Source organism: Mustela nigripes, chromosome 13 (assembly GCF_022355385.1).
Source record: "Mustela nigripes isolate SB6536 chromosome 13, MUSNIG.SB6536, whole genome shotgun sequence".
Classification (NCBI taxonomy): Eukaryota; Metazoa; Chordata; class Mammalia; order Carnivora; family Mustelidae; genus Mustela; species Mustela nigripes.
In genome coordinates, this window is record NC_081569.1 from 107296369 (window position 1) to 107324351 (window position 27983).

A 27983-nucleotide genomic window follows, 5' to 3' on the forward strand; every position below is an offset into this window, starting at 1 on the left:
AAGGTTAATGTATGAATAGCCCTTAGTGCATCTATGCAATGTGCAAGATAGTTTGGTGCCCAAGCGATGTTTTGACAATGTTTTCTTAAGGGGTATTTTTAAAAATTTTCTTGGATTAATACAGCTTTTACTTAGCATGCCATAAAACTCCCCTGGGCTAAAATCCATTGTAGTGCATGTGACCTTCAGTAATCTCTCCTAAACAGTACAGAATATAATTGAATTCAGATTGGTTTTAGGTCGATCTCTTCTATAAACTTATTTCTTTATGATGGATAGTTAGGAGGTAGAAAGTTGAAAACCCATTTTATAAGAATAAATGGTAAAACTGCAAGCCTTAAATGTAAAATTAGTGGAAGTGTTTAATGGTAAGACATTGTCTTAAGACTACTAAGGTCTGGGGGACCTTATCTTATCTTTATCTTTCCTATCTTTTTTGTTTTGTTTTATTTTGTTTCTATTTTTTTTTTTAATTCAAGTTAGTTACTATATAGTGTATTATTAGTTCCAGGGGTAGAATTTAGCGACTCATCAGTCACACATAACACCTGGTGCTCATTATATCAAGTGCTCTCCTTAATGCCCACTACCCAATTACCCCATTCTTTTTTTTTTTTTTAAGATTTTATTTATTTATTTGGCAGATAGATCACAAGTAGGCAGAGAGGCAGACAGAGAGAAGAAGGGAAGCAGGCTCCCTGCTGAGCAGAGAGCCCGATGCAGGGCTCGATCCCAGGACCCTGGGATCATGACCCGAGCCGAAGGCAGAGGCTTTAGCCCACTGAGCCACCCAGGCACCCCCAATTACCCCATTCTTTAAGTGAATTAAATGAGGAGGACTTTTCTCTCAGCCATCAATAACCAAAGCCCTTACTTTAAAAAAAAGTCCATGAAATAAATAGATGAAAATGGGATACCTCCTTTCTGCCATTTCATCTCAGCTACCTCACCTCATTTTCCCTTAAAAATCAATCAACTTTCTACTGAGTGATAAACATTTGTACTGTTCTACAAATATATGTTGTGCTCATTCAGGTAAACTACATTAAAAGATTTCTTAAAGCGTGAATACACCAATGAATATCTGACATCAACAATAGTAATGTCATAAGCAAGGTTTATAATTCTGGCCTCCTGGTTGCAGCTGATAGGGTTAGTCTGTTGTGAAAATTTTGGGTTACATTCTAGTATAAGGCGTGAGATTGGGTTTCCTGAAAACATGCTTTGAAACAAAAGTTGCCTATGAAGACTTACTGGAGAGACCTCTTAAGGAGTTATACTTACAAGGAGAGGAAAATAGAATTGGGCAGAGAGAGAAGCCAATCCATAACACATTTGCAACTGAGACTTCAGCTGGTCCAACAGAGAGCTCCAAAGCCAGCATGGCCCTTCAGAGTTGTCTCCACCTGAGGCAATCAGACTGTGCTTTTGTACTCCCAGATTGGCCAGGCATTGGCCATAGCCCACTCCATAGGAGAGTATACCACATGTGGCAAGACCATTCTCTGTGGCTGAGGGCAATGCCCTGTGAGAGACATACCTTCAAGTTGTTGACATTCTTAGCAGCTGGGATTGGATCAGCCCGCCCTGAAGAGAGAAGTTTTCATGGAATCCATGAAAGCCCACCATTGCACAGCACAGTCCACTTGTTTCATTGAAGTTTACTCTATCCAGGAGTAGCTTCTCCAGGAGCTTGTTGGGAAATCTCATGTCTCCTGGGCAAGTTAGCTTAGTGGGATGAAGTATACCTCCTGTTGCTGCAGTTGACCTGAGGACCATAACTGATAGCCATTATCTTCCTCCACCATCTATCTACTCTCATTTGGCACCTCGGAGATCTAAGCAGCTTGCCTGGCAGAGTAACCCAAACTGTCATCTCTGAGGAATATGAGCCTCTAGGTACCACCTCTAGGTGGGGGCTGCTGATGTCCATTTATACTTAACAAGAGGCATGAGAAAACCAAGAGAGGTTTTAACGGATCATCCAATTGCCAAGCATATTCTTCCCTGTTCCTACTATGGCACAGTAGCTTACTTCTCCTGATGATTAAGGTCAATTTCCCTTGCTACGATAGTGATTCCTTCTTGCCTGTTAGTCTCTTCACACATGGATCCCAAAAGGAACCTGTTGAAAGCTGAAGCTTAAAATGTAATAGAATTCTTATTATGTCCACTGACGATAGGACCTCTAGACCCACAATGCCCAAAGCAGAGATGAGAAGTACAGATTTTTCAAATGGGTCCCTTGGAGTGATGATATAAAGGAACAGCTCCGGGGTGCCTGGGTGGCTCAGTGGGTTAAGCCGCTGCCTTCGGCTCAGGTCATGATCCCAGGGTCCTGGGATCGAGTCCCACATCAGGCTTTCTGCTCAGTGGGGAGCCTGCTTCCCTCTCTCTCTGCCTGCCTCTCCATCTACTTGTGATTTCTCTCTGTCAAATAAATAAATAAAATCTTTAAAAAAAAATAAAGGAACAGCTCCATTCCATTCCTTGGTTCCCCAACTTTTGTATTTTACTTATCAGGGATATAGAAATTCCATATGAGGCTTGTTATTTGGGATATATACAGCATCCTGGGAGATGTTGTCAACTTCACAAGGTATCCTCTTTAAGATGGAGCCTCAGATGCTTAGGAAGCTGTTTTACCACTCTACCAGACTGATGGTTTAGGGGGATACAGCATGAGACAGGACCAATGGACCCCATGGCCATGTGCCTCTGCTGCACCCCTTTACTGTAAAGAGATCCCTACATGGGCCTGAAAGAATCCAGTTAATGATGGCAGCATGAGCTGGAAGACTACTTGATGTCTCGTGCTCATATGCTCTCTCTCTACCAGGGCCCAATAGTTCACTGAGTACTTTTTTGAATGGTGTATAATTTTCACAATGGAAGGCAAGGCCTTGTGCCAGAACCCCAGAGGTTTACGTGATGATTTTCCTTTGAGACTGGCCATGAACTACAAATGTATTTTCTTCTACCACAAATACTTCTAGCACACAACCACAATAAATGATTCTTGGGTGGAAAAAAAAACCCTCACAGATATTACAATGGGTTGTAGTTCTCTAAAACTCAACTCTACCTAACAAAATTATAGTCCTTAATATTTCATTTCTCTTAACTGGATTTTCCTGGCTATTACATGAGCAGCATTAACATTGATTTCAAGGACAATACACAAAACATATATAAGATGAGTGCTTAAAAACTATGGTGATGGGCACCTGGGTGGCTCAGTGGGCTAAGCCTCTGCCTTCGGCTCAGGTCATGGTCCCAGGGTCCTGGGATTGAGCCCCACAAGGCCCTCTGCTCAGCAGGGAGCCTGCTTCCCCCCCACCGCCTGTCTCTCTCTGTCAAATAAATAAATAAGATCTTAAAAAAAAATTATGGTGAATAATACCTGTATTTGGCAGGTTTTTCTCTCCATGGATTGCTCTGAAGTCATGTAGTGAGAGTAGACTGTGTGTATGCATCTATTGGCTGCCACTTGCTACCTTGTAGATGTGTTTGATCTCGGTGCTGATGTGTAAGACTTGGACTTGAATAATTAAGTAAAAATAGTTTATATTTTATAATTTAATTCCACAAAAGTCCTTCAACCCATTAATCATGTCAAGCATTTAAGAGATGTCAGAAATATCTCATGGAGTATCAGCCCACGGTTTTACCAAAAGCCCATCCTACTCAATGAATAGGCTTTCAGATAGTCCATATGTCATAGTGATAGCTTGTTTCCCCCAAGGCTATGAAACCACTTGATCACTTAAAAAGGAAACATCTTGGGCACCTGGGTGGTTCAATGGGTGAAAGCCTCTGCCTTCGGCTCAGGTCATGATCCCAGGGTCCTGGGATCCAGCCCCGCATCGGGCTCTCTGCTCAGCAGGGAGCCTGCTTCCTCCTCTCTCTCTCCCTGTCTCTCTGCCTACTTGTGATCTCTGTCAAATAAATAAATAAAATCTTAAAAAATAACATAAAAAGGAAACATCTTGATAAAGTAGGTAAATGTATATAATATTCCAAATATTTAAAACAGAATTTTGAGCTATGTAACTCTGCTACTTCTTTAGTTAAGAAAAACGCTTGAATGAACAACGATGGAGTGCTTGGGTCTTAGGAAATTGTAGAAATCATTCCAAACCTTGGTAACACTCACACAGTTTCTAAGACTATTATATGAATGTGGGGACTACAATTTCAATAGCAATGCAGAAAAATCCAGTATTTTAAAGAACTACCATTGGCACATTACTTACAAGAAAAATGCTGGGTTGCGTGGGCGATTCGGTTGGTTAGGCATCCAACTCTGGATTTTGACTCAGGTGATGATCTCGGGATTATGAGGTCAAACCCCACGTCTGGCTCTGCACTGGGTATGGAGCTTGCTTAGGATTCTCTCTCTTCTTTTCCCTCTGCCCCTCATCCCCCATCCCCCCATGTACCTACACAGCACTCTCTCAAAAAAAAAAAAAAAAAAAAAGGCAAGAAAAATTTCTATTCAGATTGATGAGATATGGTTACTGTCAATAAGGCCTTTTAATGGCAACTGTTGCTATCTCTGTGGTGATTATGTACTATTAGGCCGATTGTTTGTACATTCTTTAGAAACTAACTATACCAGAGCATCTAATTTTGCTGTTGTAGAATTTTGGTTTGAGGAAACAAATACATTGTAGAATTAAGTGCCCTGAGCTTCTGATGGATGGAGCAAATCGTACAGCTGGAAGACATAAAGATTTATAGCCCACCTAAAGGAAGTATATCCTGAAATTCTTGGAATAAACTGCACTGGGCCTTAGCATCAACTGATTGTAACAAAGGTTGGTCTAGTCCTTTATTCCACTATTACAATGAAAGCCATCAATAAAATAAAGCAAATAGCAAATATGATTACCTTTGCATAAATCTTAATGTCGATAAGTAACACTTTGTGAGGCTTCTTCTGCAAACAGAAGTCAAATGGCTTCCTGAAGGCAACTATCTAATAAGATTTGTAAGCCTTTTTGAAATAATTTCTTTTTCAGAGAACAAAGGAGACAGATTTAGCAAAGGAAATAAGCAAACACAAAAAATAGCTTATGTACTATGGTTTGAATTTTTCAGAAAAGTTAATATAAGTATCATTTCAACTTCAGATGAAATTATATATTATATAAATATGCAAATTTAGCAACTTTCACTGAGAAAGTGGAAATATTTTCAATCAGTTGACTGAGAAAATGATGTAACAGAATGCAGGAGTTAACTGAAATCAATGCATTAGTAACTAAAAATAAGGTTAAGAATTTGTCAGATAGTTTAAGTCAAACTTTTAACCAGAGAGCAAGCTACAGCAGTGTGGCTTAAGGGCCAAATCCAAAAGAAAAAAAAATTCATTGTTTTATAAATCTGCATGACATTTCATTAGTAGAAGTTCCTATCTATTTAGGTAAGAACTCCAATTCCCCAAAGTATTTCTGAGAGTCCCAGAGGAGTATCTCACATGCCTTAACTGATTAGTCTGGGTCCCTCACTTCCTTACTATGGCTGGCCCCTGCAGTGCTCAGGCTCTGCTGTGGAAGTGCCTGCTAGAGATCTGCTGAAATGCTGTTGCTTTTGCTGTGTTGCTAAATCCGCCATGTTGACCTTGTATGCCAGGTACATATCCCTGCCAATCACTCAGCTACCAGTGTGCGCCACCCTTGCTGCATGGAATAGTCTAGCAGCAAAGTAAGGGAAACTGTTTTCTCCCCTCTTGTTGGAGGCGGGGTGGGGGGGTTCTTGTAACAGCACTCCAACTGGTCTTAAGGGTTAATTTACTTTAGGCTTATGCACTTTTTGCTTACTGACCTAAACCCCATCATTTATAACAGAACTAACCTAGTTGCCCCGAGATCCTGCAGACCGCTGGCCTTGAGAAACAAAGGATAGGACTTTTGGGAAGATAAGGCCTGACCACCCTCAATAACAGCCACCACTGACTGTGGTATCTTCAATAACAGACACCTGGGAACCTTGACTCCTGATACAGGAGTGTGGATGGCCTTGCCAGGCCCTGGCTTGTTGGGCTGTAGGAGTATCCTTTACTGAGAGATACCTGGGAGCCTTGATTACTGACAGAGTGGAGGACTCTGGAAGCCTTGCAAGGACAAATGATTAAGTGCTAAGCTCCGGCTTTTCCTGCGCGTAGTCCCTTCACCATTTCCTGGGCCTTCTCCCTTAAAAACCTCTGGGTGCCTGGGTGGCTCAGTCCATTTAAGCAGGTTAAGTGTCTGCCTTTGGCTCAGGTCATGATCTCAGGATCATGGGATTAGGCCCCACACAGGGGCTCTCTGTTTGGCAGGGATTCTGCTTCTCCTCTCCCTCTCCCCAGACTGCCCGCTTCTTGCCCACCCCCTGTAAAATAATTTTTTTTTTTTAATTTTTTAAATAAATAAATAAATACCTCTGACTTCTCCTGCAAGGGTAAGATGGTCTTTGGGACTTGAGTCTTCCACTTTCCCAGGCCACCAAAAACCTCCTGAATAAAGCAAATTTTCCTTTCTAACCAATATTTGTCTCTTGCATATTGGCTCTCTGGAGGACAGCCGCCAAACCTGAGTTCAAAACCAGTCCTCTGTCCAGTAACAGTATCACAGCAACATTCTTAAACTCGAATATGTACAAACAAACCAACCTGAACTGCCTTCTTCAATCACTTAGATTATGTTGCTAAATCCAATCCAGACCAGACTTTTTATAGGATAACTTGTCTTTGAGATTTAGTTTTCTTTTATTATAATCTGCTTCCATTGAGTACTTCGCAATTTACAGATGCCTATACATGTTTGAAATCCAATAATTGACATCCCGGTGATTTTCAAGGGCTTATCAGCATCCATATAAATCAAATCAAATGGAATAGATGTAAATAGATGTAGGGAGACAGGAAGTTGCTTGTCTCTGCTTATAGCTGTATTAGAATTTCAGGTTCAGCCAAGCTAGGATGCCCTATTATATTCTCAAAGGAAGCATAAAGAATTTTACTGTGCAACTTAAAAAGTACTTATATATTTAAAAAGAAAAAACACCCTAAAACTAGGATTCTGGAAATTGGGTTTCTAGTCTTATCTCTAGTTTTCTGTATAATCTCATGCTGTGAACCTATTTCTTACCACACCATATTAAATAGTTTCACATTAGTTTGATTATCAAACAGGTAATCAGATAAACAGATATGAAAGTGCTTATAAAATAAGTAACTATACTATTCACATGTGAAGATTCTTATTTTATAATTTTTCATTAAAATTTTACCTTGGTGGAATTTAATTCTCCACCTACTAAGTAAGCTATGACATATACCATGTGTTTCTCAGTCAACCTTTAAAGGATATATGAGATAAATTAACTTAGAGGAGATTTGTCATAGAATTTTAGAGCTGGAAGGGACTTTGGAGATTACACGGCTCAAATCTCTAATTTTTCAGATGAGGAAATTGACTCCTAAAGAGGGATAGGTTATCTCAGTTGTGGATCATATAAAAGGTCAGGAACCCCAAATCTGGTCAATACACAGTACTCACTTCACCACATCATAGAAGAGTGCCCTCAAGGACATTACTTCTTGTCACAGGTTATTCAACATGAGTAGTTGTCCACTAGGCTTATTCTCCAGGCTTCCAAGTAAGCTCTGTGATAGTCATTCACACCATTCCTATCCCCAGGGTTTTACATACTAGTGCTCACAGAGCCCAGTTTTTAGGACACCGACAAAATGGTATTTATTGAGCCCCTTTTCTGTACTGTTTTAGGCACCATAAATCAGCCTTTAACAAGGCAATCAAATCACTGCTATAATAGAGCTTATATTCTACTGAAACACTAGCCATAAAAGCAATATATGTGTTAAAAGTAACCTGTTCTCTCTAAGCTTATAGGATACACAGCTAATGCTCTCCTTGGCAGTGTATTTCTTTATTTGGAAGTCTCTATTGGAACATTTCTTCTCCATACTGTAGCTTCAATCTTCCTAGATTTCAGTCTTCCTAGAAATAGTTTCCAAGTCCTTTCCATCTAAGAACACACCAACAGAGGCCCACATCTACTATGAGAAACATACACCTGTATGCTTCAACTATCTGGCTCATACTTAGTGACAAAGATATATTGTTAATAGAGACCTTTAGTAACACTCATTTCCTAAGCACAGAACAGCCCTTCAGCAGGAAGGAGGAAAGAGCCATCTTTTAACATCTGTGTCTGGCCATTTTATTTTCCCTTCACACTTTGGAGCAGAGAAAATTCATTCAGCTACTTTATCCTCCTGAATTCTTCTCCTTTATGCCAGCTGACAGTCAACCGCTATATATTCTTCTGGTTGGAGTAGTGAGAGCAGGGCATGTAAAGCTCTGAAAAATGGATCTGGGATACAGGATTCAATGAGCCATAGACAGAGATAAGATGAAAGACAACCAAGGACTAGAATATAGGCAGCAGTCAGGTGGGCAACCAATTGATAATTGAAATGTAGCCTGGTGAAGATAATACCAAAGAAAGGGTCAGAAATGAGACCAGTGACAAAGTGAATAGGTGGTCAGTCTTTTTATAATAGTGTCACTTTTAATCAATCTTATTGAGGTGTAATTTACATGCAATAAAATAAAACCACTTAATGTATGTTTTGAAATATGGACATATTTATGTATCCATTACCACGTCAATATAATATTGTCTTAGGATAGACTCCTATTTCCCCATAATGTAATCTTCTCATCTATTTCCTCCTGCAGGTCCTAAGATAGCTAAACTCTGGGATTCATCTTTGCTCCAACGGAGAGTATCAATGAAGTACCAGCAGCAATAACACCTTGAGATAAATTCTTGTCCCCAAACCTAATTGTCACAGATCTTGCTAATGGGATCTGGAAAGGGCTTCGGGAATGTTTATGCAGCAAGCATCACAGAAGTTCTGCTCTCTGGCCACACGGGGAGTATAGAGAAACAGTTCATAAATCCAGATGCTTATCTGTCCAAATCCAAAAACTTTTAACAACTTATTGGATTGTTTTCCTTTTGTCCCTTACAATCCTAGAAAAGTGGATGGGAAGTGGGGAACCTCAGAGGTGAGGGTCAGGACTAGAAGGTATGGTTGAAGTAATGATAGACAATGTCTGCTAATCCCAAGATCCACACAGTGCATGTTTACTATTATGAGCCCTGATAATAAGATAATGATGTGAAGCTTTGGCTTATTTAGTATTGCCATGTAATTTATACTCATACAGGAGAGTAGCTAACCTGTCTTTGCAAGTCCAGGTATAAAATTAGTCAACTTCTTGTGACTGCCTCTGGTTCTTTATAGGCAAGTCCCAACACACTTAACCAAAGGAATCTTTGTAAGTTTTCCAATATAAGAGCCAAACAGCTAATGTTTCTGAATTACCCACAAGAAAATCAAAAGGAAAATATTATCCACCCAAAATTTGGAAAATATGAGTTGCCAGTGGCTTAGTGTACATGGAAAGAAAACCAAGCTAGGATAAACATTAAGTAATGCAAGATTCTTGTTTTCTTTCTGCTATAATTTTTCTTTCACAGTTTTTCACTTAAAAATGATTATTTTAGGGGCGCCTGGGTGGCTCAGTGGGTTAAGCCGCTGCCTTCGGCTCAGGTCATGATCTCAGGGTCCCTCATCGGGCTCTCTGCTCAGCAGGGAGTCTGCTTTGCTCTCTCTCTCTGCCTGCCTCTCCGTCTACTTGTGGTTTCTCTCTGTCAAATAAATAAATAAATAAAATCTTTAAAAAAAATGATTATTTTAAATGCTCTGGATAAAAGAAAAATTTGTAGTAGAACGTAACATCTAGAGGAAAAGTAGCTTTTAAATGCCATGCTCACTGGCATTTTTAATGTTCTGGTAGCATTTTCGTCCCGATAGAAATCACAGTTGATTTGGAGAGAATGAGTGTAACATACAGTTTTAAAAAGTAAGCACTTCCGTCCAAAGATTTATTCTGAGATTCTCTCACCTATTGTCTATCATCTGGCTACCTGTATTATAATTTAAAAAACAAACAAACAAACAAACCCTCTTCCTTATAGCATTGAAACAAAGTTTGAGGGAGTTGCACAGAATTTCTGCAGGGCTATAGTCTTGTAAGAACTTACTGTTTAACATCAGCAGACTGTATATAGAACTTGAAGATATGTGAGCAAATCTAAACATTTTTAAAAATTTTTTATTTTATTTTATTTTTTTGACAGACAGAGAGTCAGGCAGAGAGAGGGGACTGGAAGCAGGCTCCCCGCTGAGCAGAGAGCCCGATGAGGGGCTCCATCCCAGGAACCTGGGATCATGACCTGAGCCAAAGGCAGAGGCTTTCACCCACTGAGCCACCCAGGTGCCCCGAGCAAATCTAAACTTTTATCCCAAAGAATAATTACATAATATTAATCCATATCACAATCAGAAATGCTCAAAATCTATTAAGTGAATTCTTAAAACTCTTACTATAGAATTCTTAGATTCGTAGTGTCCTTCTCACTCTTCACCTTCATAAAAATCAGATGAAAGAGAGCTGGTGTGAACTGGATTTTTAAATCATTAGTTGTTTACAATGAAGAAGTTTTATGTCTCTGCAGCTGATAAAAATGATGTATGATATGCAAAATCAGACTGGTAGGTCTAAAGATACTAAGGACAAAAGAAAGAAAAAATAATTTTTAACTGGTTCGAATAGTCAGTACAGGTAAAATACAGGCTTTTTTTTCATTTATAATTCATTTAAGTTTGATAGTTTTCACAAAGGGATAAGGAAATTGACAAGGTGAGTTTTGTCAAAGCAAACTATAATATAGAAGTTTGTCTTTCTAGCTGTTAAATGTCTCTTTGCTAATCTGCTTAGAGAAATCCAACTTTATTTGCAATCAAAATTGAGAGATATTTGTTCATAGATATTAACAATACATTAATTTTAATTTAAAATTCTTGTGATTTTGCATTGTCATCATACATTTGTTTATTTTAAATACTGAAAATAGGGGCGCCTGGGTGGCTCAGTGGGTTAAACCTCTGCCTTTAGCTCAGATCATGATCTCAGAGTCCTGGGATCAAACCCCACATCAGGCTCTCTGCTCAGCGGGAAGCCTGCTTCCCCTTCTCACTGCCTGCCTCTCTGCCTACTTGTGATCTCTCTGTTAAATAAATAAATAATAAAAATAAATAAATACTGAAAATATTAGATATATGTGAACTAGTGAGATATAAGCTTCAAATGACATTGTGATACGAAATAAATTCAGTAGGTAGTCAAAGTATATACTAGCCTTACTATTTGTACAAAAAGGAAGGAACACAAAATAGACCTTTTGGTATATTAATTGAATATCTCTGGACAGACACAAAAATACTGATAACAATAGTTTCTCTACAGAGAAGGAAAGGCGAGGGAGGTCAAAATTTTTTTTGTATCTGCTCATTTGTTGAATTTGAATTTTTTCTAGCCAAAAGCATAACACACCCCACAATCATACACAGAGTTATATTATTCAACTTTTCCTTATTCTGAAATTGACACTCTAGGAAGATGAACTATGTTTTTATCCTCCCCATCCCACCTTCCATAGCTTTGAGCATTCCCTGACACACAGTTTAAGTCCCATAAAGGAGTGTCATGGTCTATGATCCTGGTTCCAGTGATTCCTAGCTTTGTCACTTTGTATTTTTACCTCTTGACATTTAACTTACTGATCCATGACACGACCCCCACAATTCCAACCTCACAGGTCTGTCACAGTGCTTAAATGAAAGAGAAGATCTAAAAATGCTTAGCCTAGAGCCACCTAGGTGATAATTTGATACGCAGTCTGACTCTTGATTTTGGCTCAGGTCATGATCTCAGGATTGTGGGATCGAGCCCTACATCAGGCTCCTTGCTCAGCCTGGAGTCTGCTTGAGATTCTCTCTCTCCTTCTCCCTCTCCTGTGCCCCTCCCTCTGGTTCTCTCTCTGTCCCTAAAATAAATAAATAAATCTTAAAAAATAAAAATAAAAATGCTTAGCTCAGTGCTTAGAATATGACAGGTGCTGATAGGATGATTGTTCTCATAGCCTGGGCACCATCCCAGATTCTAGGGCTGTCAAGACAAAAGTTTGCTGGTCATAAGGAGCTCACACTCTGCAATGGCACACAAACCTATAGATTACACAAAAAATACATGTCTGGCCCATAATGAAATGGACACAATGTATACGGAATTAATAAACGATACAATAATATTCTCTAAGTATTGGTATGGACTGGGATGGGGATAGAAAGCAGGCAAGGCAGATTCTTAACAAACATCTTTCTTTGGGTTATTAGTATACCAACTGATATCCAAAAGGTAAAAAAAAAAAAAAAAAATGCGGAAATCCTATAAGCTTTTATATCAGGAGATAATATTACCAATAATTTACAAAGATAGGACTGTGGGGGCACCTGGGTGGCTCAGTGGGTTAAAGCCTCTGCCTTTGGCTCAGGTCATGATCTCAGCGTCCTGGGATCGAGTCCCACATCAGGCTCTCTGCTCAGCGGGAAGCCTGCTTCCTTCTCTCTCCCTGCCTACTGTGATCTCTGTCTGTCAAATAAATGAATAAAATCTTAAAAAAAAAAAAGATAGGACTGTGTTTTCTTTTTCTTTTATAACTTTCCTTTTTAGAAATGAAAACTTTTATGAGTTGTGGCTTTTCAGTATTTTTTGGCTGACTTTGATATTGGAAAAAAAAATCCAAATACCACTTTTCTTTTTAATCAAAGGGATGCTTTATCAAGGTTTATTCTTACAAATTTATGCTTTTTGCTTTATTAAGGAAAATATGAAAACTGGACTTTGGGAAGGTATTCCTTTTTTGTCTTATAATTCATAGACTATTGCTTAGAATGATTTTAGGTTAATAGAAAATTAAAACAGTAAGTACAGAGAGTTCCCACATAGTCCCTCTGCCTCTACCGGCAAACACATCCATTTCTCTTATTACTGAATCTTAGATTGGTATGGTACATTTGTTACAACTGATGAAGCAATACTGATACATCCCTATTAAATAAAGTCCATGGTTTATATTAGTTTCACACTTGCTATAGAGTTCTATGGGTTTTGCCTAATGCATAATGTTGTATATCTACCATTAGGGTATCATACAGAATAGTCCCCCCCCCCCCATACAGAATAGTTTAACTGCCCTACAAGCTTTCTGTTCTCTACCTATGCATCCTTCTCCCTTCTCTCTAATTCCTGGCAACCACTGATCTTTTTACTGTCTCCAAAGTTTTGCCTTTTCCAAAATGTCACTTGATTAGAATTATATGTTATGAAGGCTTTTCAGATTTGCTTCTTTCACTATCTTCCTAAATATGCATTTAATGTCTTTTGGCGATTTGATAGCTTATTCCTTTCTAGTACTGAATAAGATTCCATTGTCTGGATGTTACCTATTAGTGAGTTTTAGTTGCTCCTAATTCTTAGCAATGATGGATAAAATTGCTGTTAACATTCATGTGTGGGTTTTAGTGTGAACATAAGTTTTCCAGTCATTTGGTAAATACCTAAGAGCATCATTGCTGGATTATATGATAACACTTCTTAGCTCTTTAAGAAATTGAGAAATTGTATTCCAGCGTGACCATACCATTTTGTGTTCCTACCATCAATGGAATGAGAGAGTTTCTATTGCTCCACATCCTTGCCAGCATTGGATGTCAGTGCTTTGGATTTCAGTTATTTTAAATGTGTAGTGGTATCTCATTGTTATTTAAATTTGCAATTCCCTAATGGCGTGTGATATGGGGCATCTTTTCAGATGCTTGTTTGCCACCTGTATATCTTTTCCGGTGTGGCATCTGTTCATATCTCTTGTCCATTTCTAAATCAGATTGTCTATTTTCTTACTCTTGAGTTTTAAGAGTTCTTTGTATATTTTATATGCAAGTCTTCTATCAGATCTGTGTTTTGCAAATATTTTCTCCCAGTATGTGGCCTGTCTTTTCATTCTCTTGTCAGTGCCTTTTGCAAATAAAAGTTTTTAACTTAATAGAATCTAATTTAGCTACTTTTTGTTTCATTGATCATGTTTTTGGTGTTGAAGCCAAGGTCACCAAGATACTTCCCCTATGTTATCTCCAGAATATTTTATAGTTTTGCAGTTTACATTTAGGGCTAAAATCATTTTGAGTTTATTTTTGTGAAAGGTGTGATAAGGTCAGAATTTAGATACATTTTCTTCAAATGTGGATGTTGAGTCATTATAGCACCATTTGTTGAAATGATGATACTTTCTCCAATGGATTGCCTTCTTTAGTCCTTTGTCAGAGCTCACTTGCCTATTGTTGTGTGAGTTTATTTCTGAGCTCTCTAATCTGTTCCATTGTTCTATTTATCTATTCTTTTGCCAATACCACACTGTCTTGATTATTATAGCTCTATATTATATCTTAAAGTTAGGTAGTGCCAGTCCTACTTTGTTCTTCTTCAATACTATGTTTGGTATTCTGATCTTTTGCTTCTCCATATAAACTTTATGTTTTGTTTTCAAAGATTTAGTCAGGGAGCCCAATGTGGGGCTTGATCCCTGGACCCTGAGATCATGATCTGAGCCGAAGGCAGACGTTTAACTGACTGAGCCACTCAGGCGCCCCTCCGTAAAAATTTTAGAATCAGTGTGTTGACAATGAAAAGTAACCTCCAGGGATTTGGATTGCATTGAGTCTATAGATAAACTGAGGGAAGAACTGATATCTTAACAATATTGAGTTTTCCTATCCGTTTGAGTTTTCCTATTCGTGAACATGAAATCTCTGCTTATTTAGATCTCTGATTTTTTTTTCCTGAGAATTTTTATAGTTTTCCTCACATAGGTCTTGTACATATTAAGATAGATTTATACCTAAGTATTTCTTTCTTTTGAGGGGGAATGCTAATGTAAATGGTGCTGAGTTTTCCCCTCCAGCTCTACTGAGGTATAATTAATATATAACAGTGTGGAAGTTTAAGGTGTACAATGTGATGATTTGATACACGTATATGTTGCAAAGCGCTCACCACAAAAGATTAGTTAACACTCTTTTACCTCACATAATTACCATCTTGTTGTTCTTGTTATGGTGAGAACATGAAAACTCTACTCTCATAGCAACTTCCAAGTATACAATACAGTATTGTTAACTCTAATCAGTGCTGCTATGATTTTAATTCAAAGTCCAACTGCTCATTTCTGGATACAGAAAAGCAACTGACTTTTCTATATTAACCTGATATCCTACAATCTCACTATAATTGCTTATTCATTTCAGGAGCTTTTATGTTTGTTTTGTTTTTGGTTTTGTTTCATTCAAACTTTGGGATTCTATCTGTCGCTCTTGTCCTTCATTTCTTTTTTGGATTCCACTCTTTTTCTGCCTTTTTGGTTTTAAAGATAAACATTTCATCTGATTATTCTATATGATTACTTTTTTTTCTTCTTTTTAATGAAACTTAAAAAAAAACTTAGGCCCAGGAAAGGGGTGGGGACAGAGGTGGGATAGAGAAAAAAAATAGGGGTTACCCTACAGTTTGCAGTGTGACTAATCCAACTCCACTTTCAAATAGCATTATACTTCTTCACCAGCAATGCAAATAGCTATGAGAGTTTTCCCCATTCCTCCCTTCTGTCCCTTTTAAAACTGCTGTCAATCATTTCATTTGTCCATGAGATATAACCATTGAATATAATTTTACTATTATTTTTCTGATCAAATTATTTGTTAGAACAACTAAGAAAAATTAAAAAAATATTTTACCTTCATTTATTTTTTCTGTAACACTCTTTTTTTTGTTTTTTTAATGTAGATTTGAGTTTCCAACCCTTATTATTTTCTTTGTCTCTTTAACTCTTTAACATTTCTTGCAAGGTAAGTCTACTGGCAAGAATTTTTTATTTTTATTTTTCCTTCACCTTTGAAGGACAATTTCACTGGGAACATTATTTTAGATCAGTGAGTTTTTGTCCTTTAAAACTTTAAACATTTCACTCCAATCTCTTCTTGTTTGCAAGATCTCTGAAGAGAAGTCCAATGTAATTCTTTTCTTTCCCCTTCTAAAATAGGTATTTCTACCTCATCCCCTACCTAACTCCTTAAAAAAATTTTTCTCTTTGTCTTTGGTTCTCTGAAGTATGAATATGCTATGTCTGAGCTTAGATTTTTTGAGTATTCATCCTGCTTGGTATTCTCTGAGTTTCCTGAATTTGTGATTTGCTGTCATTAATTTTAGAAAAATTTCAGTCATTAGTTGCTCAAATATTTCTCGTGTTTCTCTCTCTTCCCTTTATGGTATTTCCATTAAACTTCTGTAATGGTCACAGTTCTTGGATATTTTGTTCCATCTTTATCACTCATTTGTCTCCTTAGCATTTCAGTTTTGGAAGTTTGCATTGATAATCCTTCCAAGCTTTCATTCTCTCCTTGGCTGTGTCCAGTCTATTAATGAGCTCACCAAAAGCATTCTTTATTTCTGTTACATTGTTTTTCATTTCTAGCATTTTTTCATATCATTACTGGTATTACCCATCTGTTCACTTTTTTCATTAGAACCCTTAGCATGTTGGGTACCTGGGTGGCTCAGTTGGTTAAGTGACTGTCTTTAGCTCAGGTCATGGTTTAAGGGTCCTGGGATCAAATCCCACACTGAGCCCCCCTGCTCTGTGGGGAGTCTGATTCTCCCTCACCCTCTGCCTGTGTTCTCTCTTTCCCTGTCAAATAAATAAATAAAATCTTACCAAAACAAAACAAAACAAAAACAAAAACAAAAACCAACCCTTAGCACATTGATCATAACTATTCTATTCCAGGTCTGATAATTCCAAAATCTCTCCATTTCTGAGTTTCATTCTGATGTTTGGTTTAGCCCTTCAGATTGTGTTTTTGCCTTTTAGTATGTCTTATAAATTTTTTGTTGAAAGCCAGACATGCTATGTCAGGTCTAAGGAGATTAGGTAGATAGAACCTCACGATGAGGTTTTATGTTTATCTGGCTAAGAGTTAGGTTGCATTATTGTTTGCTGTAGCTGTGGTGTCTGAGGCTAAAATTGCCTCTAGTGTCCTTGTTTTTGTTTCTTGTGTTGTCTTTGGATGTCCCTAAGTGACTCTTTTAATAGGGTCTGAGGTTTGCAGTTCTTTTAGCTGCAATTCCCTACCATTACACAAAAGCCCTACTGATGTGGTAGTATGGTCAGGTGTGGGAGGAAGGAAAGCATTCTATATTCCTCTTATTAGTGCTCAGTCTTTAGCCTGAGTTGAGTTGAGAGGGGGCTGGAGTGGGTTTTCTCCCCGCATGGTTAGACTTTGGCAAAATAGTTTCCTTTGAGAGCATATTTTCTTAAGAAGAACAGAGTACTCTGGGGCACCTGGGTGGCTCAGTGGGTTTAAGCCTCGACCTTCAGCTCAGGTCATGATCCCAGGGTCCTGGGATCGAGCCCCGCATCGGGCTGTCTGCTCCGCGGAGAGCCTGTTTCCGATCTCTGTCTGTCAAATAAAATTTTAAAAAAAAGAAGAAGAAGAACAGAGTACTCTGGGAGTATTTTTAAAAGTGACTTTTCCCTTCCCCCATGAAAATTTCTTAGATCTTCACAGTGAGAATGTATTTAAGGGCTCCTGAAGGTAAAACTGAGAAAAGTTGTGGGACACCTCTAAGGCTGAGCCATTGAATTTTTAGCTCTCGAGCAGGTCTACACAGAGCCTCCAGCAATTCCACAATTAGAATTTAAAGTATTCCCACTGATATTTGCTCCAACTGTCATGTTGGCTTCAGCTGCTGGCTTCTGCTCCTGGTAAAACCGTGATCTTCCGGTAAGCTGCGATTCACTCTATCCGTCTGTCTCTTCAGTTTTCAGGGCAGCAGTTTGCTCAGTGACCTCAATTCTCTGATGGATCTAAGAAGAATTGTTGGTTTTCAGTTTGTTCAGCTTTATTTTCTTATTGTGAGAATGGGAGCTTCCAAGCTCTTTACATGTTGGGCCAGAAACTGAAAATCTTTCAACATTTCTCTGTAAAATTATGCTTAAAATCTCCCAGAATTAAAAAGTGCTAGTGGAAAATTTTCAGGTTATTCTTATTCTCTCAGACAAATATAGTTATTTATTTTGTTTTGATCCTTGAAAGAAAAAACAAAAGATTTTTTAATGTGTTCTCTCTTAAACAATTTCCTTCCCAATGATCTCCTTTTGGTCTGTTATTGTTCTTATAATACAAAGGTCGAAGGTGGGGGAGGAAGAAAGAGTAATAATAAGACAAGACTCACTAACTGACCACAAGTTCTTCCCATATAGTTTGATACATTCTAAACTATCTGAATCTGACGTGTTTCACTCTTTAAAAGTGTCAATGCTCCGTATTATTTAGTAGTAATCCAAATTTCAAGTTTTACCTTGCCTCCTCCTCAGTCACTGCCCAACTTCCTGCTTCGTACTAATGTGGGTTAAGAGTCAAGTCATTTGCAAGTCATCTGTCAGTCTACGTAGAAAGCTCTGCAGAGTATTTTGGGTTCAAATTTGAACACTTACAAAAGGAATAAATAAGACTATTCACTAAGGGTTATTTAAATTGTAATAATCCAAATACATTTATTAATAGGTGGTTATAAAGAGAATGATTTAAAATTCTATTCCAAGAAAACTTTGCTTTTTCAAATTCTGTTACTTAACAGGACTGTTTGGATTATGGAATACTATTTGGCTCATTTGTAATTATGTGAAACCAAACTGATTATTACTGCTTTCCATGCTCATATATGTATATGTGTGTATAAACATATATACATACATATTTCTTCACACATACATAAAACAGCATATTCTACATATTTTGGAGGTAAATTTAGTAAATGTTCAAAAATATCTTTTGCTGATTAAATTATCCTTCTGCTTTAAACTTTCGAAATGCTCAAATTGTTTCTTCAGTGATTTAGATTGGCTATTACAGAATGCTCTTGGGGTACCTGGATAGCTTAGTTGGTTAAGCATCTGCCTTTGGCTCAAGTCATGATCCTAGGGTCGTGAGATGGAGCCCCGCAGTAGGCGCTCTGCTGAGCAGGGAACGTGATTCTCCCTCTGCCTGCTGCTCCCTCTGCTTGTGGTCTCTTACTCTGGCAAATAAATAAATAAAATCTTTTTTTTTTTTAATGCTCTGTTTTTATATAACGAACATTATACACTTTGACTGTAATCACTGGATAAAGAGAATTTCTTACAAGTATAATGAGAAAGAAACTGATTGAAGATCTCTGCCATCATGTTTACATACAAGAATAGGAACCCATGGGCAGTTCCAAAGTTGAAAATAGAGAATATATGTGGACTTATATTAATGTAATAGACATTCTTGGATAGTTAAAACTTGCTGAACTGTGGCAGAGGCCCAAGTAATTATTACTAGCAGAGGCACAAATCTGGGGATAATAATAAGAATAATAATGGAAAAAACCCCACCTACAATACTAATGCTAACATTTATTAACTGATTACTATGTGCCAGGTATTATTCTACATGCTTTACAATGTATTAGCTTGCTGAGTTATGCCATAATTCTTTGACATAGACATACATGAGTAAACTGAGGCACTGAGAAATTTAAAAACTTGTTAGTAAGTGTCAGAGTCTATATCCAAACTTACTCCTGACTGGCATAACTCACCATGTTTAACATTGAGTTTTCAGGATGTTAACTTAAAAGGTTTGTATTTTCCCAAGTTATCCATTTCAGAATTTAAAAACAATACATGAGTAAATACTTTTGGTCCTTTCCCCTTTTCAGGCATTTCCAATGGTATTTTTAAAGAAAACATATCATTCAGCAACGTAAATCTAAAAAACAAAACAAAACAAAACAAAAAAACAACTAACATTAAGATCAGTCTTTATACCTTTATGGGTCTACTGACCAGTTAAAATAAGGTGCTTTATGAATCAATTGTTAACAGTTTAGTGCCATGTTATATAGACCCTTGTTTTTACACATCAATATAACTGAATCCACTACAGATATCCACAATAATATACAATTCAAAGCAGGATTGTAAATGTCACTAATAAGACAAATGTGAGAAGTAAAATAATCCAGTGTCCACTGGAGATGAAAGTGCAATGATTCTTTGTTGAACTCAAAATACATTCTTTGTTTAAAAGACCGACAGTCCTTAAATATATACTTTCAAATCCAAAACAGATTAAATTTTACTCAGAGGATTGCAAACTCCAGTTAGCAAGCAGACAATACTGGCCGCCACCACATCAAGTTAACTCCGGCTCAGCAGTCCCCTCCTTGCCCAATTCTGGGTGGTGGGTTTGGAGAATCCTTCCTCTTTTCAGTCTCCACAATGAATTAAAGGTAATGAGTCTCATCTTTTCCCAGTCTAAGATTATTTTTGGCTCTTTTACAAGCAACAAGAAAGTAAAATGAAAACCTACCTAAAGCCATTTTCTTCCTCCTTCCCTGAAATTCTGGTTTATGCTCTTTTATTAAAGCCACTTACTCCTATTTGTAAATGCCAAGATAATTTCAGATTTTTTAAAATTTCCCTGTTACCTTAACTACTTCCCTTGAGAAGTTTACAGCATGAGGGGTTTGTTTGCTTTACATTTTTATTTGCATTTATCCAGTAACCAAACTTCATCACAGAAAAATGTAGTGGGCAAGGACTGTACCCTTGTGTTCTACGGCAAAGAGCGCGGTTGGTGACATGGCCCGTGGTTGGATAACCTGGCAAGAAAAACCCCACTGGAACACATCTAAGCGAAGGGTCGAAAGGGTTTTCTGCCCCGACGCGAAAAGTCGGCTTTGTTAAACTGGAACTTAGCAGAGCCGGCGGCAACCCTGCACAACACAACCATAGAAGAAGAAAAAGAGAGCGGGAGACTTGCTGCACCGGGAGCAGGAAATGTGATGCAGGCTTGAGACCCAAAAAACCCAATCCCTTCTCAGCAGCGCCTCCCAAAGCCAGCCGCTGCTATCCCTAAGAAGGCAGAGCGTCCCCAGACCCACGTTGGCCGCACCCCAGCTCCTTTCTCTTTCCTCCGCAGCTGCACACAGACGAGCACGTGAGCGCGGCAGCGCGACCCAGCTGTGCCTCAGCTGACCGCCTCCTGATTGGCCGAGACAGACGTGGGCTGGGGTGGGACTGGCCGCCTGCGTCCCTCGCCATTGGCTCTCAGGGAACCCGCCTCCCCTCAGGTGAGGCGGGCTTGCGTGTGCGCGAGCGGGGCTCCGCGGGCGGGCGCGCCCCCGACACCCTCCTCCCCTTATCCCCTGCGCGCGGCCGAGCGCGCCTCCGCCCTTGCCCGCCCCCTGCCGCTGCCACAGCTCCTCAGTGCACAGAGCCGCCTCGTCTGAGGGGACGCGAGAATTGGCCTCGTCGCCGCTTCGGCCAGTGCGTTGGGCCGGGCCTTGACAAGCAGCCGGAGGGGAGGCTCTTCGGAGCCGGACCTGGACCCTTGCGATTGCCTCCTGCTCCTCCTGCCTGCGTTTTACGAGGGGTTTCCCGCCTTGCACCTCCCACCTCTGGACGTGCCTCCCCTTCTCTCCCCGCGTGTGGAGGGAACCAGCGCTTAGGCCGGAGCGAGCCTGGGGGCGGGCGGCCGGCCGTGAAGGCTTCTCGGGGACCGATTCGCCATGGAGGGCGCCGGCGGCGCGAACGACAAGAAAAAGTAAGCCCATGTCTTCCGCCAGCCGCGTTCTCCGCCGATGCCCCTGCCCGCCCGCCCGCCGCCCTGGGCTCGCGGGCCGGCCTCAGCGTTCCGGGGTTGGGGGGGGGGCGCCTTTTTGTTTCTGCCTCTTCTCCCCTCCCCTCTCCCCCAGCCTCGCCGGCCGGGCTCCCCCGCTGCCCACGTCGCCATCTTGTCGTGGGGGGTGGGAGACGCGTCGAAAGTGCTTTCGGGGGCCGGGGGCCGAGCCCGGCTAGCCCTCGCCTCCCGGCCGCCTGGGCCTCGCACCGCCCTCCTGCCCGCGGTGAAAACCCGGCCTGCCCTCAACCTCCATCCGGGTGGACTTCCCCTAGCCCGAAAACCCCGGGAAGAGAAACGAGCCGCAGCTCGGTCGCCGCCGCCGTTTGCACCCGAGCTTCCGCTCCTTCCCGCCCCCATTCTCTCGGGTTCCATGGCAAATTCGGCCCCGGGGAGGACCCTGCGCGCCGGTCCCGGCTTCCCAGTGGGCTCGGGGCCCTGGGTTTCCCACCGAAGGGCTCGCGTGGTCGGATGCGATCTGGCCGTGCGGTTGTCTAGCCGCGGCGGGGGTCTTTGCCTTTGTGCATTAGGGATTTGTCTCGGTGGCTTGCAGATGCTAACTTTAGTTTGCACGTGCAGGTTTTGTTTTGTTTTGCTTTGTTTTAATCGCCTTGAAAAACTCGTCTAGACTGAGAGAGTAACGGAAATTTGGAGAAATCGTCACATTTTAAAGAGAACGTCAGAATTGGGTACTTGTATTTATATCAGCTGTCAAGAGAGCCCAGACCTTATAAATTAATGTGTGCCTCATTCATTCTTAAAAGTATCTTAGTAAAAATATAGGGGCCGGCAGAATTTAGGCAAACAATATTAATGAAATGGGGGGGGGGGGGAAGGATGTGATCGCAGCAAATGAAATGTAGCTTCAGCATTTTTAGAACTATTTTATTTTCATGAAATTAAAGTATATTAAAGGAAAACCTTCTGGATATATCCGACGAAAATAATCATTCTGTTAGAACTTATTGCAAGTTTTTAAAACCCCTTCAAGTTTGAGTCTAGGATTAAGAATTATAAGTGGAACCAATGGAATTAAGAGTATTCCACCCCCCCACCCCCATACACACAATTTGTACATTTTGGGTATTTTAACCTTTGTGGAAATCATTTTCAGGAATTGGAGATTTATAAGAGTTGTGGTTAGTAGAAGCTTTACTCCTTAAAATCCTTCCACTCTTCTGGGAGAGATTAACTTTCCTAATCAGTATCAGCAGAAGATAAACTGGGTGGTGGTGTTGCTGTTTTGTAGATACCATTTTGGTTTTTATTTAGTGGAATGATAAATTCTCAGTTTGTGTACACCGGAGAAAGCTCTTATAAAATTCAAAACGTGAGTAGACAGGTCTAGACTTAAGTCCAAGAGTTGACAGGAATTAATTGCAATTAATGTTGCAGAAGTGATTACAGTGCTTTTGATGAAATGATGAAGCTGCTAGATTATAAACCTAAAGCAGATTACCTCTGTGTAGTGCCAATTTTCAGTCCTTATTATATGCTGAATCATATTAATATTGTGCATCAAGTTATGCACCAGTCCCTTTTTATATGTAATATTGTACTCATTTTTCCTTTGCAGTTCATCATTTGGGATATCACAAGCAGCTTTAATATAAATGAATTGTTACTGTGCATCACTCCCAATTCTAAACCAATTCTTAGATTTTTGCTCAGTCCCATCTGTTATTTTCAAAAATATTCTCATTTGAAAATTCAGCAAACTTGGGTCAGATTGAGTCATATTTCTTAATACAGAGGTTCTTATAACTTGGAAGTTAAACAGTAAGTGGCTACTCAACTTTTAGATGTTATTTGTTAAAGTTTTTTTTTTATCACTTTGTGGTTTTTACCATTTTCTGACTAATTTTAAAACTTTTTGGAAAGTTAACTGAGAGATTATGGGAAAAGGTATTTTCTCCTTACAGTTTTTCCACTTTAAATGTGCTCTTGAGCCCAGGTTGGGGAGGCGAACTTGTTTTCTTGAAAGAAGGTCTAGGAAAATAAAAAACTGAAGCGTTGGAAGGAATCAGAACAGAGGATGGGTATGGTTATAATGGGTTTAACAGGGAATGTCATGTTGATGCCTTAGCAGTAGGTAGGGACTGGACTTAATAGCACCTTAATAGCAATTTTTTAGATCTCAAAGGGAAGGTTAAGTGGTTTATTGTTCTCTTCCAGGTTTCAGGCCAAACTCTTTCAGTATCCAAAACTAGTTATTGGATCATTAAAATCTCTGAGAATGGACATTTCTTAACTTCTTTAACTTTTGGTCATTAAAAGTCAAGAAGCTCTCTATTAGTAAGCCCTCTTCTTGTTATAATTTTACTTTGATTTTCTTTTTTGAAAAAGAACATGCCTGGTACTTGAGAACATAGGATCTGGACCTAGACACCTCTTAATTAGAACTAAGAGTTCAGTTTTTTCACTTGTTAACTTTGTGAGCTTAGGCAAGTTACTGAATGGTTCTGAGCCTATTTCTTCCTTTTCAAATGATGACAATAATAGCAACTATCTCAGAGGTTATTGTGAAGATTAAATGAGATAATGTTCAGTGTCTGTCTGGTTTGGGAATCTTGGTAACACTATAATTGAAAATACTTGTTACCTATTGTTCTAGTTTGAACTTACACAACACTTAAGCACACTTTTTTTTTTTGCAGGTGTTTCCAGATATTTCTTGTGTTAGTTCTCCTCCCCACCTTCATGCATCTTTTCTAAGTCTCCTAAAAATGAAAAGACTAACACTGAATTTAGATTTAAAGAGAAGGGGGGGTTCCTTCCCATCTAAAACAGTACACCCTGGGTTATGTTGGCATCTAGCACCAATTATTCTTTTTTTTTTTAATTGATTTATTTATTTTCAGAAAAACAGTATTCATTATTTTTTCACCACACCCAGTGCTCCATGCAATCCGTGCCCTCTATAATACCCCCCACCTGGTACCCCAACCTCCCATCCCCCTCCCCCACTTCAAACCCCTCAGATTGTTTTTCAGAGTCCATAGTCTCTCATGATTCACCAATTATTCTTGAGTATTTGTTCTCTATCCCCTCCTTCACAATTTTGTATACCCCTCCTTCCTCCACAAATAGGCCACTTGAATTTACTCTGGATTTCAGAGACTGGAGTCATAAATACATACACTACTCTTTCAGCAAGATATGTGCAAGACACTATAGTGTTGGGGTGGCAGTAACTTAAACATTTTTTGTCTCAACACCACAGTTTAGAGTAGACAACTTTATATTTATCTTTGCTAAACATGAGTTAACAAAATACTCCCAGTAAAGAATGTGAGCCTGCGTGATAGAAAAACTTTACTTTCGAATTTCTCCAGTTAAAAACTATTGGCTTCTCTCTCTCAAGGCAAGGCTTCATACTCTATATTAGTCTAATTTTGGAGGCTTGATTTGTATGAAGTCTATGTTTGTACAGTCTTTTACTTGTGCTATGGTAGTTCATATCAGTGGTCCACTACAAAGCATTTTGTGCAGTCTGGGGAATGTTCAATCTTTCTACCTGCTGATTTCCATTATCTTTGTATGGGCTCAAAGTTAAGATTTTGTGGTTCTATTCTATTATTGTATGTCAAGAATGTGTGTAGGAGGCTGAGGGAGATTAGTCTCTATTGATGTTTTCTGAAGAACCCATAACAGTTTATTATGTTCGGTGGTAAAAAAAAAAAAAACTATTACCATATGTGGATATTAAAGATTTGGTTAGATTACTGTGTTTATTCATAAATGTGTCCTCTTAAAATACAATTTCTATAATTTAGACACTTAACCTAAGATTGTTAACCTAAGTGTTTCTAAAGTGGGAAAAAATAATATGTGTTGTGGATTTGTTCTCTATTAAGAAATTGATTTTAATTCATAAGAATATTCTTTTTTTTATCTTTTTTTTTTTTAATGGTGGAACTAACTATCTGGTTGGTGGATTTTAACCCACTTTCTGCTACTTGCAGTGTATGTGTTGTGTATGTTTTCTGCTTAACTATAGAACTAGAAAAATAATTTGAAGCTAAGATAAGTCAATCATGTTGCTCAGTATTTTGGGTAAGAGTTTGGCAAGAATTTTTGAAATAACTAGATCTTGGAATTTTAAAAATAATTTTATCCCTATCTATTTTTTGGAGCATCAGGAATTAATTATTTGGGGGGTATCTGGGTAGCTCAGTTCATTAAGCATCTGACTCTTGATTTCAGCTCATTTTGTGAACTCAGGGTCCTGAGATCCAGCCCATCACCCCTCCACTGGTGGGGAGTCTGCTGAGATTCTCTCCCTCTTCCTCTGCTCCTCCCCCTGTATCCTCTCTCTTTAAAATATAATCTTTTTTAAAAAGGGAATTAACTATTTTGTAAGTGTATTGAGTCTTATATTAAAATTCATGTTTTTTGAAATAAAAAAACTATCAAACCCATATCATTTGCAAGACATGACCCTTTCAGAAAAATGTAAGACATAAAATCTAAATTTATAAAAAGAAAATTTAAGTGATTTCCTTCTGACTTATTTTTCCATAGCTTTTGAAGTACTGTGAGGTTTTTAATTGTGGTTAAAAAAATATATATATAATGTAGTACCCCTGGGTATAAAAATATGTGTTTATAAAAAATAAAAAATTAAAAAATATATATATAATGTAAATATTATATAATGTAAAATTATTTCCATCTTAAACATTCCTAGGTGTACACTTCAAGAGTGTTAAGTATATTCACATTCTGTAACCAGAATTTTTTTTACCTTGTAAAACTGAAATTGTAACCATTTAAACAGGTCTCCCAGTTTCCCCCTCCTAGTTCCTGACAACCATCATTCTACTATAAATTTGATTAGTAAATACCTTATATATATGTGGAATCATGCAGTTTTTTGTCTTTTTGTGGCTGGTTTATTTCACTTAACATAATGTCTTTAAGATTCCCCCATGTTATAGGCATGTGTGAAAATTTCCTTCTTTTTTAAGGCTAATATTTGCCACATTTTGTTCATCCATTCATCTTTCTGTGGACACTTAGGTTGCGTCCACCTGTTGGCTATTGTGAATACTGCTGCTGTGAACACAGGTGTACAAATATCTCTTAAAGATTTTGTTTTCAATCTTTTGGATATATCCCCAGAAGTATGTTGCTGAATTATATGGTATTTTTGATTTTTTTGAGGAACTCACATACTGTTTTACATAGTGACTGCACCATTTTACATTTGTACCAGTAGTGCACAGGGGTTCCTATTACTCCATATCCTCCCCAACATTTGTTATCTTATGTTTTTATGATAATGGACATGGTGAGGAGATTGTGTTTTTAAGGGTTTGTTTGTGTGTAATAACCAGCTTAAAAGTTAACAACAGAGAACAGTTGTCAGGGAAGCTTTATGAGAAGTGAAGTTAAGCTCCTCTAAAATGAGAATTAAGTTTTTCTAGGGACTTAGAAAGATTTGATCTGCCAGTGTGTTTTCAGAAAAATACTTGATTAAAAAGGTCTATAACTGTTTTTTGTTGATAAAGTCCCATTTAGTTGGTAACTTATTTTAAAAAATAATTGAAATGACTTATTTTCATTTAAAAAAAAAAAGGTCCAAACTTCCTGGAAGTTTAGAACAGTTAGTTCTAACTTGGGAGTTTGTAAGTGTATTGGGATTCTTTTTTCAAGTAGATGGAGAGGCAGGCAGAGAGAGAGAGAGGGAAGCAGGCTCTCAGAGAGCCCGATGCGGGACTCGATCCCAGGACTCTTGAGATCATCATGACCTGAGCCAAAGGCAGCGGCTTAACCCACTGAGCCACCCAGGCACCCTATTGGGATTCTTTTTATTGCAGTGATGAAACACAGCTCAAGCTAGTTTAAGGGGGAAGCCAGTTATTGGCTTACACAGTCTAGTTTTGGTTGTAGGACAGTTAAATCCAGAGTCTCAAGTGGTGTCCTCACAGTGTTAATTCCTGACTTTCTCTTGAATATGACTTTGCCTATATGCCTTTGTTCTACTTGCATGTTGGCCTCTTTAAGCCACTGACAGGGTATCTGTATGGTATGAAAGATGGCACCTAGCATTCCCATGCCTGCATTCATACAGTTTGGTTTTTTTTTTTTTTTTTAAGATTTTTTTTTTTGGACAGCGATGACAAGCAGGCAGAGAGGATGGGGGAAGTGGGCTCTCTCCTTGGCAGGCTAAACGGGGCTCCATCCTAGGACCCTGGGATTATGACCCAAGCTGAAGGCAGAGGCCTTAACCCAC

At 38.9% G+C, this 27983-nt stretch overlaps 1 protein-coding gene across 1 annotated transcript in view; it reads left to right on the forward strand.

The window, feature by feature from the left end:
* The first annotated feature begins 21204 nt into the window (after positions 1–21204).
* HIF1A (hypoxia inducible factor 1 subunit alpha) overlaps positions 21205–27983 on the forward strand; it is a 41530-nt gene continuing 34751 nt past the window's right edge. The window contains exon 1 of the mRNA XM_059373337.1: positions 21205–21670. Within this exon, the coding sequence (XP_059229320.1) occupies positions 21636–21670 (35 nt within the window). The 5' untranslated portion in view covers positions 21205–21635. The remainder of the gene's footprint in view (positions 21671–27983) is intronic.